Source organism: Polyodon spathula, chromosome 5 (genome assembly GCF_017654505.1).
Source record: "Polyodon spathula isolate WHYD16114869_AA chromosome 5, ASM1765450v1, whole genome shotgun sequence".
Classification (NCBI taxonomy): Eukaryota; Metazoa; Chordata; class Actinopteri; order Acipenseriformes; family Polyodontidae; genus Polyodon; species Polyodon spathula.
In genome coordinates, this window is record NC_054538.1 from 13,474,416 (window position 1) to 13,496,872 (window position 22,457).

At 36.6% G+C, this 22,457-nt stretch overlaps 1 protein-coding gene across 1 annotated transcript in view; it reads left to right on the forward strand.

The window, feature by feature from the left end:
* Positions 1–277: 277 nt before the first annotated feature.
* The window catches only part of LOC121315586 (ras-related protein Rab-10), a 28,896-nt gene continuing 6,716 nt past the window's right edge, over positions 278–22,457 (forward strand). The window contains exons 1-4 of the mRNA XM_041249813.1: positions 278–934; positions 16,716–16,776; positions 18,045–18,183; positions 20,247–20,336. Coding sequence (XP_041105747.1) covers positions 808–934; positions 16,716–16,776; positions 18,045–18,183; positions 20,247–20,336 — 417 coding nt within the window. The 5' untranslated portion in view covers positions 278–807. The remainder of the gene's footprint in view (positions 935–16,715; positions 16,777–18,044; positions 18,184–20,246; positions 20,337–22,457) is intronic.

Genomic DNA, 22,457 nt, shown 5'->3' on the forward strand with positions numbered 1-22,457 from the left:
CAAACCTCAAATCCAGCACACCCTGGGATTTTAGAAATAAGTGGAGGGTATGAAACTAATGCCATTTTGGATCTATCAGATACTACAATGTGTACACAATGCAGGATACATAAAGCCAAAATGGCAAACGGACGTGTGCAGTTTCAAAACCTCCTTTGCTCTTCAAACTCTACATTTGGCGATTTTGCGGCCAATCACAAACCAGATTCAGTCAGATGAACACACATAGGCACCAATGAGTGGACAAAGGCAACGGTGAAAGGCGGAGACAAGGCGTGTCACTAAAATCCAGGGTATCGCCTAGAGGCTCCATTCGAAGGCGACGGCGGTCGTCTGTGTTTGAGTGTGAAATAAAGAGAAAAGGAGAAACATATCTGCTGCAGAGTAAACTAAACAAAGTTCGAACTTTTGACAAATATAATATTCTTAATTACCGGACTAGAACCGGTTGGCATGTGGGGGGAAAACGAGATAAATTAGCGAGTAGTTTGAAGAAATTGTAGCAAGTCTGGTTAAGAGGGGAGCCATTTTGTCCCGACTGAGGGAAAGAAAGAGTGAAAAAAAAGAAATAGGATTGGAAATAAATTAATAACATATTAAGAACAATAGCTCAAATCTGGAAAAAAAAAAAAAACACCTTGCAACTCCCTTTAATTTTGTAATACTAAATCGAGGATTTGAGAAGGAAAGTTATATTACGAAGCCGTTAATATAAAAAGGTTGTTTTTTTTTTCTTCTGTCGGATCTCATTGGTTTGTTTTGTTGCTTTTTTTGAACGAGCCATTATTTTTAAATTATATCTATTAAATGGCGAAGAAGACGTACGACCTGCTGTTCAAGCTACTCCTAATCGGGGACTCGGGGGTAGGGAAAACCTGCGTCCTGTTCCGCTTCTCCGACGACGCCTTCAATACCACCTTCATTTCCACTATAGGTAAGATTATTATTGTTTTTTTTTTTTTGGTTAATGGGTGTTTTATTTTTTTTTTATTGTTGCATAGAAATACGTGCCATCACTCACCGACTAGTTATCACCTAATCATTCAACAGCGACAGTCTTAAGAAAGTCGACCGGTGTCTCTTACTACTTGTGTGTGACAGTATTTTTTTAAATTATTTATTTTTTTATTTTTGTCATTTGGGATATGTTGTTAATATATTGTACATTGTTGGCAAAATCAGTAACCGGGCCTTCTGTATGTTTTGTCACCCCAGGAAAGTGAAACCATTGTTTTATGTGTATTTAACACATGACCTTGTTGTGTGTTTTTTTTTTTTTTTTTTTTTTTTTTTTTAAACAGAATTGTAGTAGTACATCTCTGCTTTTTGGTAAATAGTTAGTAAAGGCCGCATTGTCATTTGCCCCCAAAGAGTGCTATATTCATATCCATTCGTCCATCTGACGGATTCTAGAGGGGGCGTTGGTTAATTGTAAAGTAATTTGTATGTGGTGTACTTTGCATATACATTGACCATAACTAATGTGTAGACCGACAAACGTAGACCTTTTTCTAAAGATGGGGTTAGTTATAGTTGACTCATTCAAAATATCAAAATAGCTGTCACTTTCACTGGCTGCCATCTTGGCTCAATGTTAAGTATTTACATACATGAGGATGTAAAGATTTTTGACCCTAACGTACTGTAATATTGCATAATAACTTTGTTGCTGGCAGTGTAATTAATATTAAACACTAATAACACGCAGTTAGTTTCGCTTTAATTTTACCAGCACACTACTGATGGTTTAACAAACAAGAGATTACACCTTTGTTCAGCAGTCCACGTTATAAATGTCGAACAAGATATTGGTAAATTCCCTACATGTGACAAGTACAGTAGTTTAATATTAGCCTGCAGCTTGAGGTAAATCCTAGAAATTGCTTTAATTGTAATATAACTTTTAAATAGCAATTTAGTTGACATAGCTCTTAATTCTACACTTAAGATATAGTCATATTACCATAGTTGTAAAGGTTACAAACAGGTGCTAGAAGTACTTGGGCTTAGCTCAATTAAAAACTTGAAACTTCTGTCATAGTGGCTGAAACTTTGGTCTAATAATTCAGTAAAGTTGTGATGCAACAATTAATTGAATTACTCGTTGTGCCTATTAACGATGCATGATTTTAGAATATTGTAGATTTTTAAAAGGCAGAATACTAAAGTTATTTTAGCAATTTTGTAAATCCAGCTATAGTAATACCATTCAGTTTTACATGCGTTTACATAATAAATAGCAAGCTGTTGTAAATTTGACACAGAGAATGACAAACTGATCTCACTTATTCCCAGTGGTGCATTAAGATGCAGTTTTTACTTTAAAGTAAATGTGTGTGTGTGTGAGTGTGTGTGTGTGTGTGTGTGTGTGTGTGTGTGTGTATATATATATATATATATATATATATATATATATATATATATATATATATATACATAAACACGTTTAAACTTAGGATTTAATTAGGAATCATTGCCTCCAATCACAAAAAAAAAAACATCACAAGAATTTATCCAATAGAGTGCAGTTACTACTTCACCAATGACTTGACTAGAGAGTGCATTGAGTGTACAAGGAGACACCTTCCCAGTGGGGAAATTGTGATACTTTCAGGACTTTATACTAGCAAAGGAGACTGTTGTTTTCAAGTACACTAGTTATGACTATTTTTTTTCCTGTCTTTATGGACCGTTTGTGGTGTTTGTTTATCCGGTGTACCGTTTTATTATAGGGTTATAGGACAGTGAATCTCTTTGTGTGTGGAGGAATATTAGCATGAGTAGAAGTGAATGGACTGAGACTGAAAGCGAGTACTGATGTAACCCATACACAGACGCTAGTAATTCAATTATAAACTGCTTTATAGTTATATAAATATTTGTTTTCTAATGATTACCAAGCTTTTAGTCCATTGTCAATTTCAGTGAAAAGATGTAATTGGCTGAGGAAGAGAATATTGTTAAATGGCTGCTTGTGATGTCACTGTTTTGAATGGACTTTAGAGAGGTGTGAGTAGGTGATGTCAACAGTTCGGAGTAACTGGGATGATTCTCCCATTAACTTGGCTGAATGAGCTGCTCCTTTAGCGCCCCTGATAGCCCTAGTTTTGGAGCCCGAAAGTTGCAGAAGTTGATTCTATCTGCTGTTTTACTGGTCAGAATTTGAATCAGATGCAGCATATCTAGCTAAATGTTTTTGTCAACCATTCTATGAAATGCTGTCCACCCTGTAAAACTGTTCTTATTAAACATTATAAAAGCTAGCCTATAGGTCATGCGATCTGGCAGTTTCAAGTGACTGTCACCTGAGATCATTTGATTGTGTTCTGTAATATGTTCCCAGCCTGCCATACTGTATAGTTTGGAACATTCTGGTAATACAGAATATTTATCAAACGTAAAATGAGTAAGCCTAGTTAGTATTTGGTACTCAATGTAATATATTAAACTTTATATATTTAAAATAAAAAAAAAATAGCAGGAGTAATTCATATTTGAAGGGCGCATGTAAGAATTAGCAAAATTGCCTTTGAGATATTGGCTTAGTACTCTGTACACAGCTGTATTCTGTGATTCTCCCTGTGCCATTTCCCTGGTTAGCAAATTGTATTCCCGTATTCCTTTGCATTTAAGATGTGCTTTTTAAATCATTTTTTCTTCTCAAAAATAGCCTACGTCTTAAATTCAAGTACATAATAGTGATGCATGTATTAAAATCGCAAGTTTAAATGCAGTTTTGAACAATACAACAGTGTAATTGAGGTTGTATCTTTGAAAATGCATATTTATTTGATTGTTTTTTTCTTAAATTGAGGGTGGTAAGTTTGGGCTGCTTCTTAAATTCGAAGGAATACGTTATTTGTATTGATTTATTTAGACCCATGGGATGATGTCAGTTGTATATGACTGACAATGGCCTAACCTCTCCAGGAGTTCCACGCTTGGAGCGCACATTTTCAAAGTTTAGAAAAGTATAGTTAGATGACGATGTGAAAAAAAGTTCCATTCTAGGTACCAGCAGTTGTTGTAAATAATATGTAATATCTTAATTTTTATATAGAGCCTTTCATAGTGGACCACCATCAGAAAGTGCTTTACAGAGGTAGGCTGTGAACTGTGCATTATGTGCAGAGTCAATTGCAATAGGACACTCCAGCAGTGCTTTTAGGCATGTTGTGTTTTTTGTCTTTGTGAAGCCATCAATCAATATTGAGCAACAAACTCCAGTTTTTAGACATTGCTGGAGATTCCATATTTTGAACATATTGGTATACCTGTAACATGTATTGAGCGACCCATACGTGTCCGGTCTAGTTCTGCCATAGGATAAAAGACTACTATTGTAAGCTGTATACTGTATGTTAGTCATGTCCTTGCCTGCAGGCAAATATTACCTAATAACATTCTGGAATATTTAACAGAACTACAGTATGTCTTAACTGTATGTGTGCATTATATTTACTAGAGAGGTTTGCAAACTATACAATAATAGCAAGTGTACTGTACCTGGAGATAGTATATTATGCTTTTTGGGGGAATTTAACTTTAACTTCTCTCAACTCCATGTTAGCCTGTTTTAAAAGTTAATTTGACAGTAGAGTAGCGTTCATCTCAATTTTATTTGTAAGGCAGCATGACACTTGCTGTTTTCTATCCCTAGACTCCTATGCTATATTTTCCATTGTCCTTGCTAATAAATCTTTAAAACCAGTGAGACCCTTACTTTAATTCCTATGCTTGTTTTCTGTCATGTTCACGGTGTGTTTCTTGGATGTTCCTGCTGTGATGCTTCTGCTTTAAACACAGCAGTTCAAAAGAAGGTCAGTTATCATGCCTATAAATATTCTAGTTGTGCACATAAATAAGCTGTCCAGAGCTGCATTTGTTAATTCATTCTAGTACACAGTCATATGTGAGCCATTTAAATTCAATGTGTCAGATTATTGCAGTATTGATCGGGTTGGTGGCTCAAACCTTCTTTTGTACTTCCTTTTTATGTTTGTTTCTGTTCTTAACTGTAGCCATATTTTTTGGACTAGGTTTTGCCCACAGTGCTGTTGTATTCATTATTGTTCTCTGTGGAAGATATGAATGGGGAGCTTGAATAAAGTATTTGTCGTCTATGGTTGTTAGAAACTTGAGACGACTTTGTATTGGTTGAAATGATTGCTTGTGCTATGCGCAATATTAGGTCAGAATACTTTGGATAGGATAGTTTAAATGGCAAAGGCTTCCGCTGTTTAAATAGCTCCTGTGCCATTTTGCAACGGAAGGGTATTTTTGGATCCTGTGTCATTTACTGACACGGTACGTCTGCTGTAGACGTTGGAAGTCATAAAAAGGACTCTTGCAACATACATTCTGTAGGGGTGTAACATGGATTTGTGGGTGTGCGTCATCCCTGAATAATAATGAGGCAGCCACAGAGCATTGGGTGTTGACACGCCGCATATATTCGCAGATTTTATTTAACACACAGTCAGTAGTGTACCAGCAATGGTAGCCCTTGTGTCAGATTTAATAAAGAAAACAAAACAAAGCTAAATATAAGTTTGCCACACAAGGTGAGCGCTAGCCTCACCAAAACAGACGTCCTTCTCTGGGAACCTACTACACTGCGAAACCCTCTCTAAACTTGGTTCGTGCTGGGGTTGCTTTCAATTCTTTAATTTGATTTGTTGCTTTTAAATTCAGTTTTAATCCTCACTGAATACAGGAAAACTAAATGGGGAGAAGTGTTTGTGTCCTTTTTCTTTTGTTTTTAAATGTAGCCAATTCCAGTTTCACCTTCCTTATCTGTTTTTTGTTGTTGCATACAACTCTGCAGTAGCAGCTGACAAACCAATTGGACTTGATAGGCCTAATGATCTATGAGCTTATATGTTGGCGCTTTTTTTTTTTAAACAGAAAACTGCATAGCCAAGCATCTATCTGAGGTTGTATAGTATACATACTCTGTGTAAAGCCTTAGTTGTCAAAGTAATATATAACATCTTGCATGTTAAAATAATTAAATAGACAAGTCATAGTGGAACAGGGGTGCCTTTTGCTTTGTGGGGAAACAGCATTTTCATTAGGCTGGGTTTAGATAGTCCTCTTTTCCACGCACAGCCTCATGCATACATTCTGTAGCATCATTCCAATCACCACACCCATTGCTACCCATTGCTCTCTGAATTTGCAGCTGTGGTGCTGGATAAAGGATCACAGATTGTTTACAGTTTTGGCCAGCTATGATGTAAATAAGTATTCTGGCTTTGGCGTTCTGTAATAGTTTGATATCACTCATTTTTTTTGTGGAAGAGGTAGTAATTGTGCTGGGGTTCACTATTTTCTTTATTGTCTTCATAATTTTAATCAGATTTTTATACATTTAGCACTAACGTGATTTTTATCATTTTTTTTTTATATATTCTCATGATAATAGCAAATTCAAGTATTGTAGTACTTTTTCCTTTTTTAAGATCAACTCTGAAGAGATCACAAGCCTATACAAATACATTTATTTTGATTAAAACATAAGTAATATTTAATTCTAACAGCACTGACTCTAGAGTTGGATTCACAAAGAGGAAGATACCATAGTATAATAAATGATAAATTGTATTTGTTCCCATTCTGGTAAAAACAAAAGGATCAAGCAAAACTTTGGACAAATTCATGAAAGAAAAAAAAAAATGTTTTAACCAGTAATGTTATGAATAGGTGAAATGTGAATTTGCTTGCTCTATTGTATACTGTTGTTTATTTTTTATTTATTTGTCAGGTGCCTTTTATCCAAGGCAAATGTGAATGTGCTGAAAGATACTAGGGATGGGAATTTTAAACGTATAAACTAAAGAAGTGGTACATTATTTAATAATATGCTAGACGTATAACCAGTCATGTGACAACTTTCACCAAACGCATATTTTTTATGCATTCATTTTAGTAATTTATCATCAGTAGTCTGTCGTGTATATGACTGCTCTAGTGCCACAGTGAGGGCAGATGTTATGAAAAGGAAGGGGTTTGGCAATTGCCTTCAAGTAGCTTTTCTAATTGGTGCAACAGAAAGATTAACACTGGGGCGGGTTTTATTCTCTGTCGATTTGACGCTTCATTGGTGCACTGTGTGTTTATGCTTATAGTAGGCGTGGGATGGTATCAGTTCCACAGCGGGGTAATAACGTTAATGACAAGCAGTTTTTTTTTTTTTTTTTAGTTCTATATTTAAAATGGCATCTCTAAACAAAGGAAGATACGTTTGGAAGTATTTTGAGGAACTGGACGAGAAAATTGTGGTATGTAAATAATTGCCAAACAAAATTGCCGTACCACAAAAACACAAGTTCAGTGCTTCACAGTTTGAAATAAAAACATTAAAAATGATTGTGTATGTAGCTACTGATGGCAATAAAAAACAAACATCCAGAACAACATTTCCTATAGATTTGGCCGACAGGACGTGATCGCGTTGTCCCCTATGAGGACAGTGCGTTTGAATCGTGAATGCAGCAGTTTTGAAATCGATGTAAGATTATCCCAAAATGCTGTATACCAATAAACCAATAACAGAGAGGCTGGAAAAACTTAAAGAAAATCGTGCTGCAGCTGTTCATACAAAACTTTCAAAGGGTGAAAAAGTTGCAATTACCACAGACTCGTGGACCCCATTCACCAATCTTCTCATAGGTGAAAGGCTTTTTTCACTTAAAATTGTTCTGTAAGCTTTTGGAACGAATGGCCGTTTGTTTAATACAATTTTTATTTGTATGTTGTAAATACTGCACTACTGTAAAGGACCTGTGAAAGACAGGTAGGCCAGGCATCTCTTTTTACAATTTAATATCAAGTTGTGTGGATATGTGAATTTGAATACTTTACGTTATTTAGTAATACTTGACCATATACAATTAACTGCACAAGAAGGCAAACATTATATTATTTAATTAATATATTGATTGTGTGTTAATTTGGCATTAAAAATAGGATTTGTGGCAATGTTTGGGATTTATTTACAATAGTACAGCATGTAGAGGAGAGCACTGTTTGATTTGAGTACTCGGAAATTGTAATGCTCACGTACTCGTCTCGAGCAACAATAAATCTCAAAAATCCCACAGTTACTATCAAAGACCGCAAACTTTTTAGTCTCTGAGGCAGACTTTAATATCAGTCGTAGTGCTGTTTTTAAAATTCCAAAATGTTGTGCTATTTTATCCCTGGTAATTACCTTTTCCAGAAGTGAAAGTATTTCTAGCTTTTTTCAATTGTAAGCACAACTTGCTTTCGCACTCTACAGTGGGTGATGTTTCTCTTATTTTTTAAATTTTTTTATTTAAACCATATAATTTTGGGCAAAGTTGCGTATAAAACCCTACTAAAAAAATGTAATAGGTTCCTGTCTTTCTGATGTTAAGCCTTTTAAAAACACACTATTTAAAAACATTATACTATCTGAAAATGTGTTAAATATGTATATACAGGTAATGGACAAAAAAAATGGAAACACCAATGTAAAGTCACTCAATAGGGCATTGAGCCACCACGTACAACCAGTACAGCCTGTATCCACCGTGGCATAGTCTACCAGCCTATGGAATTCTGCAGGAGGGATGTGGCACCATTCTTCCACGAAAAAGTCAATCAACTCACCCCTTGTTGATGGAGGTGGAAAACACTGACTCGGGCGTCATTCCAGAATATTCCATAAATACTCGATTGGGTTCAGATCTGGTGACTGATAACATCATGTCATGCTCATAAAACTATTGGGCGACCACACATGCTCTGTGTATGGGGGCATTGTCATCCTGGAAGACCCCCAACCCACCCCCCCCCCCCACAGGCAGGAAAGAAATGCTGCAACATGGGGTGAAGATGATCACTCGGAACCATGAAGTAGCGATTAACATTGACCTTGCCTTCTAAAGGAATGAGTGTACCCAAACCATGCCAGGAAAATGCGCCCCACAACATTACGGAACCACTAGACCCCTCCACTGTTGGAACCAAGCACCCAGGGTTGTAGAGTTCTTTAGATTGGCGCCACAAATGCACTCGTCCATTTGTCGAGAACATGGTGTAGGATGATTCATCTGACCGTGTCACATTTCTCCACTGCTCGGTAGTCTATTGCCTGTACTCTTTATACCACTGGACTCGCAAACCTGCATTGCCAGGTGTGATGAGCAGTTTGTGCACTACAACCAGACTATGGTATCCTGCTCTATGGAGTTCTCGGCAGACCGTTTTTGATGAAACTGGCTGCTCGCTCCCCAGGTTGAAATTTGCAGTCAATTGATCTGCAGTTGCCTGCCTGTTTTGCCTTGCACTTTGATAGTGCACGGATATCACAATCCTGGAGTATGCGCTTCCGCCCACTGTTGCCCTTTAATGTTGTCTTTCCCTTGGAGTTCCATGCTGACATCACCTTAGACACCATTGCTCGTGAAACATCAGCGAGTTGAGCTGCCTTGGTCACTGAAGCTCCTGCCAAATGCGCCCCAACAATGACCCCTCTTTCAAAGACACTGACGTCTCCTCTTGCAGCCATGCTAGCCATAATTATAGGCTACCAGGCCTGTCCACCATTTTTATACATGATCCTAAACATGCTGTGCTGTTATTTGCTTAATAAACTAATGCATGAGCCACACCAGTGTGGAAGCCCTTGCTTTCTATATATTAGATGTCCCTCATTTACCCAGGTGTTTCCATTTTTTTGTCCACTACCTGTAGTATATAGTTATGTCTTTACTAGCAACTTTAATACAACCATAAACATACTTTGTGTACGTGTTTGGTTTTCTTTTTTTTAAATTTCTTTACTTTGTAATTAAGTCTTTGTGATATTAAAATGTTATTTGCTTAGAAAATACTAACCAGAGCTGTCTGTGCTGGAATATAATATAAAGTGTGTGTGTATGTAGATATGGTTTAAACACTGACATTGCAAAGCATTTAAATGTTCTTAAAAATTTACCAGAAGCACATCCCTTACGGTATTTGATAAATGCATTGTAATAACCAGTTCCTCCGCCCCCTCTCCTCCATAGCAGCTACTCCCCCTTTTTTTAATTTATTTCTTTCTTCATGGAGGGCCTGCACATGATCTCTTCTGATGACAATTTCAATTTTCAGAGGAACACGGCTGTCATCAGAGACCACACAATTCAGCGTTTGTTAAACGGGGTAGCCACGCACCGTGAGACTGCAAGATCAGCTGACCAGGAAATTGAACCTCCACAATGGCAATGCTGCCAATTGCATTGCCGCCAGGTGGCACGCTGGTCTGGCAACCAGCAGCCTAGATTCATGCTTGCGAGAACGTAGCTCCCTGCGCTGAAGCCATTGGCTTGTACAGCTATGCCAGGGGTCAATTTTGTTCAATGTTATAGCATATATTCTACACAGTTTGTAGAGCTAAACTCAGAAATATTGTTCCTGTGTGTAACATACAAAATGCAGAGGCATTTATGGATGAACTGAACGTGTCATCAGAGCCGGAGTTAGACTGGGCCCCCAATACGTGGGCCCCTCCCTCTTCCCACTCGCACATTGTTTGACTTCTGTGCTACTTTGCTTGGAAAATGACTTTCACATAAGGAATATCAGTGGGCCTGATTTATAGTTATGTACCTAAAAGGTACAATGTTATTTTATATTAACAATATAATTTATATTATGTTAAAAGGGAATTGTTATTTTATATTAACAATTGTTTCAATTAGTGTCATGAGCTAGACTATGCCACTAAGGTAGGGCTAAGGAAAGGTCACGTTTGTGACGAATCATTACCATTTGCTAATTGATACGTTTTATGTCATGCTTTGTATCATTTATGGCAGTTATGACAGCGCCTAGAGAGAAATGAAAGTTGGTTTCCAAATGTTTTTTAAACCTCGTTCCATTTAGAAAAATGTCCTCAATCACACGTGCTAGCAGTGGAGGTTGAAGTGATCACAATGAGCTGTCATAACCGTACGTGCAAAAAAAGACACTGAAAACCACCACTCTACAGCAAGCAGTTCTCAGAAGTCCTGCTACGTTGTCAACACGAAATGTGCTGCATGCAAGTGTAAAAAGTGGTCAAAAATGATTTACTGAATGGGCTAACACTGCTTCTAAAACAGGTTAACTATAAGGCTCACAGATGCAGGGAACATTTAATTCCTAAAAACTGATTTCTTGTAGGAAATCCGTGTGATGACTGACCCTTACTCACATGTGCTTTTTACTGCATATAATTCATTGTCAATACTTTGCCTGAAGACTTGCTATTTTTTTGTTTTGTTTTAAAGAATAGAAAGAAATGTTTTAAAGCTATACAATTGAAAGGTCACCATATTGCTTTTTCTGTATGCAGTAGAAGTCTAAAGCAGACACCATTTATATATTCAAAGTAATGTTTTTTTCTAAGATTTTTATGCAAAAATCAATGGTTTGCCTTTGCTAAAGTTCACAAAACAAAATTCAATGTAGTCATCTTTTTTTAGACAATAAAATTGGTTAAGAACAAACATGCAAATATATATTGGTCTTGTTAAAATGCATTACCCTGAAATTTAACCATTGACTTTATGGTCTCAGAATGCATGTAAAATGACCCGATCTTAATTATTAGTAATTTACTTTACATTATTTATCTTAAATAATGAGAAAACAATCTACCTGTTAGTTATTTTTAAACCCTTTCCTTAGCCCTACATTAAAATGACATGTGGTACTTTTAGGATTTTTTGTTGTCATTTTTTTTTTTACTATATAACCTTAAGCAAGTACACCCCCCAACGCCCTTGGTCCCTGGGCAGTTGCCTTGGCTGTTAGCCCCTAAAACCATCTGCTTATCTTTCATAAGTTGGACAAATAATAATAATAAACACTTATACAATGTAGAAGAGTGTCTCCTACCATTTTGGTTTCTTCTGGAAAAAATAAGAACATTTGAAATCAGGATAATGGCAGAACCATATTCAAATGAGTTGCAGGAAAATATAATTTTTTTATACCTGAAAGAGAACCACTTGTAAGTATCTCAAACATTTAAAAACTACTGACCTGAAAAATGGTCAAGTTTGGCACTAGTCTGTCTGTTTCCAAGCCTTTTGTTTTGTAGAAAAAAGAAGAAAAAAAAAAAACTGGTGCAGTCTTGATGGATTGGGCAGGGAGGAGTGAATACTATTGAAGAAATCATTACCTTTAAGACTTACGTAACATGTCTGGTTGTCTCAGTTTTAAAACGCTGCAAGTAGGGATGCATTGAGTCATAGGATACAACTTAATGCGATGAACATGTGTGAGCTAACTTCAGAATTTTAAATCTGTAAACAAAATGCTGATTTCTAAACCAGCCGTGTCCTTGCTGATTTACTTTAATTCAGTTCTGGTTAACTGTGTACAGTATTACGGCAAGTAATTCTAACAATGCCAGTTAAGAAATTAGTGCAAATATAACTAATTTGCACTATGGTTGGTTGCAAAAGGCATCAAAAGTATTCTATTCAGCCAAAACTGCTGCTCATTGCATTATCATTGCATTTTTCCATTAGGCTTTTTGGTAATTCATTGTGTGGGTGTTTGCGTGGGGTCACTCCTGCTGTAAAGTCATTACTGTGCAGCACAAACATGTCATTCTCCATCACTGTAACTGAAATGTAAATGTAATGTCTACTTTGCAGACATATAAAGTAGAAGGCTTTCTCAATAAGACACACTGTTGTAAACCAACACTGAAGTAATCAAGTAGATTTTACCAGAAAACAGATTTTCTTCCATTTTTCAGTAAGCCTCATCCGCTTCAAACTATCACAATTGTCTTCCTAATATTTGTACACTCTCTGCAGCTCAAACAATTTTATAAATGTTTGCATTTTAAGATTGTAATTGAGCTTTTTACAAATTGTATAGTTGTATTCATGTTGCATTTCCAATGCATATATTGCAAATGTGAAATCCATTGTAGTTTTGGAAAAGTTTTTTAATGTGAAGGTGTTGCTCTGGGGTCTGTTACATCTGTGTTTTAGAAATGTTGTCGCTGTACAGTAATCCATCGTTTATCCGACTGCTGTGGAACCAGAGTAAGGGCAGATCTGTGAAAGGTGGATAAATGAATCCTGTTTTAAATACCATTGTACACCGATGTAACAATTACTATATTCACACAATTATTGATTTAGGGAGCTCCCCTAAATCCCTTGTTTAGAAAGATACAGGCTATTCATGCTTGTGACATAATAGCCTTTTGAGTGCGTGCATTTGCTTCTGAGTGACATGCAGGAGACGGAGGTTGCAGTTGATACCATCCACAGGCAAACAGGATTTATTTACATATCAGCACACTGAATAGCTCATGTGACACTACCAGCAATGACAGAGCACATACAACACAGTGTACGAAAACTTTAGTATGAGCTACAATCTCTGAACTAATCTTCTCTGTACAATAAGAAACAAACGTTGCTGAAGACTGATCATGGCAGGTAAACGGTTTGGACAGATTACTGTACATTTTTTGCATTTATAAATTTTCTACATGTGTAACACAGGATTATACCTAAATGCGATCTGATTTGGTTTACTGAAGTACAGTTCACTCAATAATTGTCCATAAAAATATTTGTTGTACCTGAAATAGACTTACTGTATTCATCTATAGCCCACAAAGTGAAGGAAAAAGTACTACTGAACATGTCAGATCAATACCTGATGTGATTAACACAATACAGTCCCAGCCTTTTCACAACACAACCAAGATGCAGTCATCTGAAAAACATAGCTTTAGGCTACCGTTTGTTGGCCAGCTAGTTTTCAGAACAGGTCAGACACATTGCTATTGCTGTGAAGGGTGTGGTCTTTTTACTGTACTTTAGATAAGTCAGAACCTCAGGAATTATATTTTATTTGCCAGTCATGGAGTTAACTAAATCAACGGTATTCTTAAAACATAATTGAAAATATGTGTTAAACTGTACGGTCATTCAACAGTATTAACAATGTAGTCAAATATACATTCAGAGATCCTTTCTTAATCATAATTTGACAATTTTCTGGAATGTAGAACTGATTATAAGATCACTTGTGTGCGTTCTAACAATAGGATTTATTCATGGCTCATAACTTGTGAAGTCTTTAGTGAAATGTGACAATGAACAGAGTGGTTGCATTCATAATGCACAATTGAATACAGATTTAAGCCCAGGACAGAGACAGGCATGTTGCTGCACGCAAGACATTTTGTCAGCGGTGCTGCTCAAATTGAATCCAGAGCGATTTTTTTTTCTTGCTGCTGCGCGGTGCCGTTGGTAGATTAACCAATCGCAGCCAAGCGGTGATAGCACATGCTTGACAGGAAAAATCATGAATTAAACTGTTGTTTACAGAGGTGTCCTGTGTTTGATCCCTCCCATATTTCATACAAGGACAGGCAGGTCAGTATTTTATTAGCATCCCTCCTGTAGCCAATTTGATACTGATATCACTTTTTTCATAATTATTTCAGTAGTTTAACTATTATTTTTACTAAATAACTGGCTGTAAAATTATATATTTCCTAACACTTTATTAGTCGGCTACTTGCTGTCGACAGTGTATTGTAAGTTTCTTTAAGTTGATTGCACATTTCAGTATTTTTATTTAGTAGATTATATGAGGGGTATGACGGCTATGGCCAAAAGCTTTGCATCACACCCTATAGAATTAAGAATGTTATGTTAGCATATCAAATTACGTATTGCTTTGTAGTTTTCCAAAAGTTGAAAAATATGACATTTTCAAGTCTCACGTGAAATGCTGTACTAATTGTAGTTTTCGGTAGTCTTTTGTGATATCATTTTTTTGTTTCTTTGATCTTTTATTATTCAACATGAAACCAAAGTTATGTTCATAGGCTTTTTTTTTTTTAATTGTCTGCATCTTAATATTTTATTAGGTGATGCAAAAGTTTTGGCCATATATGTAAATTATATTTGAGTACATAGCTTATGGTGTGGTACTGTACAACTACTGTACGGTTCCATTCAATTTTTCTGTAATATTGTAAGAAAAGTGTCACACAGTGCATACCGTTCATGTGTTCCCATGTGCGGACTAGTGGTATGGCACCATGAAAGTGCCCAGCGGTGCCGTGCCTGTCTGTCCTGGGCTTAACACTTTTAGCAGTGAAAGTGGTTTTAAATTTTTTTTAATCCGCCCATTTTGTTGGTTTACTCTACAACAGTTTTAACAAACCATTTGAAAAATGTCATTGGTTTACCTGTCTGAATTATTATAATGCTGGTTAAAGTCAAATTCTGATTGAGCATAGCAGACAGTTTGCTTGAAAGATTTTTGTCTGTTTTGTAATCGTGGCTGAAACGGAATTTCTGGCTGCTCAAAAGTTAGTTTACTCAGAACATTGTCAGGTGTGCAGATATGCTGTAACAATTACAGTTTTCATGCAGTTACTACGGGCCAAGCCCATACAATTATGGTTAGGTGTCTTCGTATGCAGCTATATTGAGCTGCCGTGACTGCGGCGCTCTTGCTGCTCTTTGTGAGGAACTTGTAAGGCGTTTCCCATGGCTTTTAGGGTGTGTCCGTCTGAAAAGCGTATTGCGATTGGGTGTCTCTGTTGAGTGACAGATCTTGCTTTGAAATCAAAAGCAGTGGGGTTGCTTAATGGCAGGTGATAACTTATAGTTTGTGTTGAGACATTTAAATAAAACTGTGGGTGGAAGTGACGGCAAACCCAATTAAAAAGGTATGACAACAGCCAGAAGTTCAAATAACATACAAAGAAGTATACATTTATTAAACAGTTTAAAAAAATCACGCCTGTTGTGAATATTGCAGATATGATTTTAACATGAGACACGGCGGAATAAATGACATTGACCGTATAAAAAACATTAAACACAAAATAAATACACAAACCGCTAAAGAGTAGGTAATTTATTCTAAACAGAAGATTAACAAATTATGTAATTTAATTTACAAATTTACTAGAACACAACTTTCCAATTGTGGCTGAAGATCATATAGGCCCACTTGTGAAAATTGCCTCCCACGTATGGCTGTAGGGTGACCAAGACTACAGTGATGTAGTCTGTAAAGACTGAATTTATTTGAAAAAGTGACATGAAGCACATATTGTATGTACAAATGGTAGAAAGAGTCTCAGCCTCTAGGAGCATCTTAACCCTACCAGACTGCCTACTGTAATCTAGGGTTTTTCCCACACACTTTAACATAGGTGCTAAGGATTTTTATATTAGAAAGTTGCCGTCCCTGGGTGTGGCACCATGTTTTGATAGTTTCCACCCTTGTAATGGTCCTTCCTAGATATACAATACTGTACAAAGAATTAGATATAACTAACGTAGGCTTAATTTATCTGTACATCTCAATTTGCAAATGTAATCCAGTACAGTGTATCCAGAGGCTGTAACACACAAATTATCTTCATATGTAGGCCTAAATAGTATATTTTTGGTGGAGATTTATAAATGAAATAATGCATTGTTTCAATAATGCAGTGCTCTGGCTTGGTTCATGTCCAATTAATGTATTAGTGTTAACTGTTCTGGGTTAAAATACCATTTAACCGATTTAAAGACATGTTTATTTGACAAGGCTTTGTCTTATAGACAAACTGTAGTCCTCTTCTACATAACATTTAAAATGTAATGTTTGATCACTGGCCTCCTGTGCATATTATTCTCAAGCAAATGTATTTTCTCACTTGCATATTTTAGGAATTGACTTTAAGATCAAAACAGTTGAACTACAGGGGAAGAAGATCAAGTTACAGATATGGTGAGTAGGGTTTTTTTTCTGTTTTAAGCAATTGTTCTTGTATTGTTTCAGTTGACAACCTTTTTATAATTTGTACTTATGATAGCTTATGACTTCAAAGTAAATCCAGTGATTTTAAAAAATCCAGTAAAAATCATCTTTTTGGGCTGACCTCTAAGCACCACTGTTTTGAAATGTAGATGTAATATGTTGAAGGTTATTGAAACTCCTTGGGCAAAGTGTAACGGTACCAATCACATCTGTCTATGACCTACTGTGGTTGCAATTTTGTGGTCATGTGAATTTTTTTTGTTTCCAAATTTCGCCAGTGTTTTGAGGTTTTCAACTTCGTATTTGGTAAACACCTTTATTCTGTGAGCTCTAGGTCAAGATGGATCATGTGTATCCTACAAGACAAAGCCAGACGTTATTAATTAGTGTGTTGCTGTGTACATCGCTTTCCCTTAATTGTAGCAAATTTTCTAGTTTAATTTTCCACTTTATATAAAGCATGAAGCTGGCTGGAATTTTTTTTTTTTTTTTTTTTTTTTGCTTTTAGCTTTTATGTACCAGCAGAACAAAAAGCTTATCTGCAAAGGTGGTTGACTTGAGTATATAGCAGATGATTTATTTTTTCACTGATCAACACTGATTTCTCAAACAATCAGGAATTGTGCTTTTTTTGTAACAATAAGCTGCATTTACTGTATAGAAAAACTGCACTTCGGCTTTTATCGCCGCATCCAAAACATGAGCTATTTTGGGTGAAGCCTTTCTTTAATGATGTCTAAAGGCTTGTTAGTAATGTGTTCAGATATAGAAAGCAATCAGTTACTCAAAGAGATAACTACTCCTGCATACATGTAGGGGAGGAGGAGGAGTAGTAGTTAATAGCTGGACAGTGTTTTGTCTGTACCCCTGATCTGATGAGAAAGTATGTCATGATGGACTAGTGTGCATATAAAATGACCATGATGGACTCTTAAGATTTTAAATGAGACGGGGGGAGGGAAGCATGAATTAATTCCCACTATAGTGTAAGTCATTTATCACTCAAGAGCCATTTGATGGACTATATTAAGCTACCCTAATACAATGGTGTTTTATTTTTTTTGACAGTGCGCCTAATGCTCAAAATAAGTTTGCTCTGGAAAAACATTTATCACAGAATTAGTTTTTAAAAACTAATAACCATGCAATTCTTTTTAAACCAAAAACTTCCATTCAACCATTTTTGAAACTTTAATTAATATTAATATACAAATTATTATTTTTCCTTTTGTTAACAGGGATACAGCAGGACAGGAGCGGTTTCACACAATCACAACTTCCTACTACAGAGGTGCCATGGGAATCATGTTAGTGTACGACATCACAAATGCCAAAAGCTTTGAAAACATAAGCAAGTGGCTGCGGAACATTGATGAGGTAATTCGGACAATTAATGCATTTAAAGAGCATGAAGGGTGTGTGTTCTGAATATAATTTAAAAAAAATTAATGAAACATTCAGCTAGTTGAGTGGTAGAAATGTGTCCGTGACTAATTTGTTTTAATTAGTGCCAGATATGGCTTATTACTAGTTTTTGTTTGTAGGTCTACAAAAATGTGTGTGCCAGTCATTTTGAAGCTTGTAGAGCTGTTCATTTACTGTCCAAGTAAACATACACACTTAAGTTGGCACAACCTACCTTTGCAAGGAGACACGTCTGCTGTCTTAAAGTAGGTTCAGTGACTTGTATGTAGATAAGGGTAAGACATGCTGGTCCACATACTAGTACAAGTAAGGTATTTCTTTTGGTGATGACTTTAATTAGGATCAGCTGTAGATGTTAAATTCTCACTTTTCAACACCATAATGTTCATGTGAGAAGTGAAACAATGTCACCTATGTTATAAGTTGTGTTTTGTTTGTTTTTCCCCCTAAGGCTCTACTGCCCAGTAAGAGAAACTTTCCTTGCCTTCAGTTGACACTTCTCACCTGAAGCAGTGACACTTGTGGTCTCGAATCAAGTGTATTTTATATAAATATTCTGCTGTTACTATACATACTATTTTGAATTACTTTTGACATTTGTAATTTGGCCAACATCTTCCTGATTATTACCCTTGGCGGTCCATATATTCAGCGCTTGCGAGGCGTGTTGGATCCAATTTATTTTCACACTGTATATTTTCGCTCTGTTTATTTTACATACGCTTTTTAATTTTTTTTTTCACAGTAAAACAGGTTTAAAAGGCACTGCATAGCAAAAGGACACTCAGTACTGCATCTCCAGCCAAGCCCCACCCGTTCGCTGTATTTTTCACGTACCCCCTTCATAGTTGTGCTTACTGATAAATACTCTCCTGATCACTCGTTTTATCACCAAATTCTTCAATAATGCGATCCAAGTCATTATTTTATTACTGTAACATCTCAAAAAGTGATATTCTTTGAGCGATGGATGTGGAAGCAGCTATCTTCTTTGTTTATCTCTGTGTTATCTCTGTGGTGCAGGGGCTATGTGTATTGCTCCTATTGGTCTCACTCGGCCATTGAAAGGTTTTCTGGGCTTTTTCCGGAGAAAAAACGACTAGACCTGTGCTTGATGTCTTTTTAATGTTGGACAGGGTCCGACATCGGACTGGAAAGGGAAAATTGTAATGTCGGACCTGGTACGACATAGGACTGTAAAGGGTTAAACATAAAGTACTTTATTTTATTTTGAGTGTTCTGATTTAAAGAAGTAACATTCTACAGTTCTATTTTTATGCATGTATTTCCTAGTGGGTGTGGAAAATAGCTATGTTGTCAGGCCTAATAAGGTTGCAGTCAAGGGCAATCGGGTATTAAGAATAATTAGCACAGCTAGCAATTGGGAGAACAGGCATTTAAAGGGGGAAAGCATAAAAATAAAATCATGTTTCCTCCTGTGAAATGTTACAATCGATTTAATTGTTGGTTTAATTGTTTACTTTATGGTTATTTACACCACACTGCAGCATTGTGTGTCTGCATAGTATTGCTTGTTACTGGTAGCATTTTTTTTTTTCTACAAGGAAGAATAGAAATGTTGCTATGATGAAATAGGATTAACATATCCTCCAGATTATGAACAGCCTGTTATTCAGAATCCTAATGCTTTATAAATCAAACTATATCATAATATCGCATAAAACATTTAAGGTGGCATCTGTTCATTTCAGCAGTAAACCTAATTGTTCTGAAACCCAGGGCTGGGTCCAAGACTAATGTGAGTTTCTAACTCAGAAGTTGTATCTCTTCTGGGTATTTATCTCTTCCCCAGGATGCTTGACTCAACTACTGTACTGATGACTGCTTCAAAAATACTTCACCTGTTTTAAAGATTATTTTAAATAAACATCTCAGCCAATCAGTGTACATACTATTTTGTGTGTAGGAATTAATTCCAGTGCTGTTCTAGGTCAATTAGTGTTTACTTGTTCGATAGATGTCTTACCCACATTCCATTCTTTTTTTTTTTTCAGCATGCAAATGAAGATGTTGAAAGGATGCTGCTAGGCAACAAGTGTGACATGGAGGACAAGCGTGTGGTACCAAAGGCAAAGGGAGAACAGGTATGTGAGCAGCCTTGAGTGTTTATTTTTATGAACAGTCTTTATAAATCAGACTGTAGCTAAACAGTCTGCTTCATTCACCAAAACAAAGCTAATTGTCACAGCTGTACAGTGGAATTGTAATTAGTTTCAGTATTGTAAAGTGCAGTACAAAACATAGCTTAATTGATGAAGATAAAACCACAGGATATTTTAACCCTGCCATTGGAACTTGGATAAAAAAAAAAAAAAAAAACTCAGTCCAGCATTACCCTGAATAGCCACTTAAAGCAAGATAATTATATGGCCAGTGAATTATCTACTGGAACTTGCTTGTTAAACCAAAATTGATGTTCAAAGAAGATCCTGGTGGCGGTGTAACAAATGGAAACCCTGGTATATAAACCAATGGTAATATTTATGACCAAGTCAGTGGCCAGTTTAACCCTTTTCAGTCCATTTATTCGGCGCTTGTCAGGCGCGTCTGGTCCAATTTGTTTTCACGTGCGCGGTTTATTTTACACACACAGTTTAAAATATTTTTTTCGGAGTAAAACAGGTTTAAAAGGCATTGAATGGCAAAAGGACACTCAGTACTGTATCTACAGCCATGCCCCACCCCTCGTTCACTGTATTTTTCACATACCTCTTTATAGATGTGCATACTAATTAAATCCTCTCCTGATCGCTCGTTTTATCACCAAACTCTTGAATAATGCGATCTAAGCCATCTCAAAAAGCTCTACAAATGTCTGTGATATTCTTTGAGAGCTGGATGCAGAAGCAGCTACTTCCTTTGTCTCACTCGGCCATTGAAAGGTTTTCTCTGCTTTTTTCGGAGAAAAAACGACTAGACACCTGTGCTTTACGTCTTTTTGATGTCGGACAGGGTCATCCGACATCGGACTGGAAAAGGCATATGGTAATGTCGGACCAGGTCCGACAGAGGACTGCAAAGGGATAGCAGTAGCCCACAATATTCCTTAATATAATGCCGTCTTCGTTATATTGTCCGAAACAGCGGTCTTCACTTGCTAAATAATTGACCGTGGCGATAAGTAAATAATTATTGAACAACATTTAAAATAAACAAATGGTTATCTCAGATCTATGAATGGTGTCATCTTTGATAACAAGCTACCACAGCAATGGTATCCAGGAAAACAACATAATTACTTTTATTCCTACAAACTGAAGTGACTAAGCATCATCATCTCTCCGGAAACTTATTTGCCTTAAAAAAAAATATTAGATGACACCATTTTTGGTAGGCATGCTTGACAAGGAAAGGAAAGCAGAAAAGGAGCAAGACTTTTTGAATTCTTGTTTTGGGATAGAGAGCTAATAGAGTGGTTTTAACCACTACTAAAACCAGCCCTAGTGTCCTTCCTTTTCTGCACCACCGCTGGAAACCCAGCACGCACTTGGAAGCTGGCAGGGGAGAGTGTAGAAATGCAAAACTAAACTTTCCCAAATAATTGGGACAGGCATCGATGTTGAAGTGTTGGACGAAACTAGACTCGCGTGGGCTAGCCCTGAAATATGGTGAAAACTGTCGAAAAAACAGATTTTTGCCCAGTCTTTTTTGAGTTCTGAGACAGTCTAGATTCGCCCGATTGTATGAGGGTGAGTGCGTGGGGGGAAAAAAAGGGGTAACTTCAGGATTTACCCAGAAGCTCTCGGTGAAATTAGATTGACCCTTGCAAAACTAGACTCAACAGACCACCGGGTTTCGCCCTTAACATTTTATATATATATATACACACACACACCAGTGGCTTGCAAAAGTATTCAGACCCCTGACCAATTCTCTCATATTACCGAATTACAAATGGTACATTGAAATTTCATTCTGTTTGATATTTTATTTTAAAACGCTGAAACTCAGAATCAATTGTTGTAAGGTGACATAGGTTTTATGTTGGGAAATATTTAAGAAAAATAAAAAACTGAAATATCTTGCTTGCATAAGTATTCAACCCCTGTGCTGTGGAAGCTCCCAGTTTGCACCGATGAAAGAAAGTGCCCCAACGAGGACACAATTACCTTACCATTGGCCTCCACCTGTGAACCATTAAAGTTGCTGTTACATTTTCTGGATAAAAACCCCACTGTTGAAGGATCATTGGTAAGGCTGTGAAT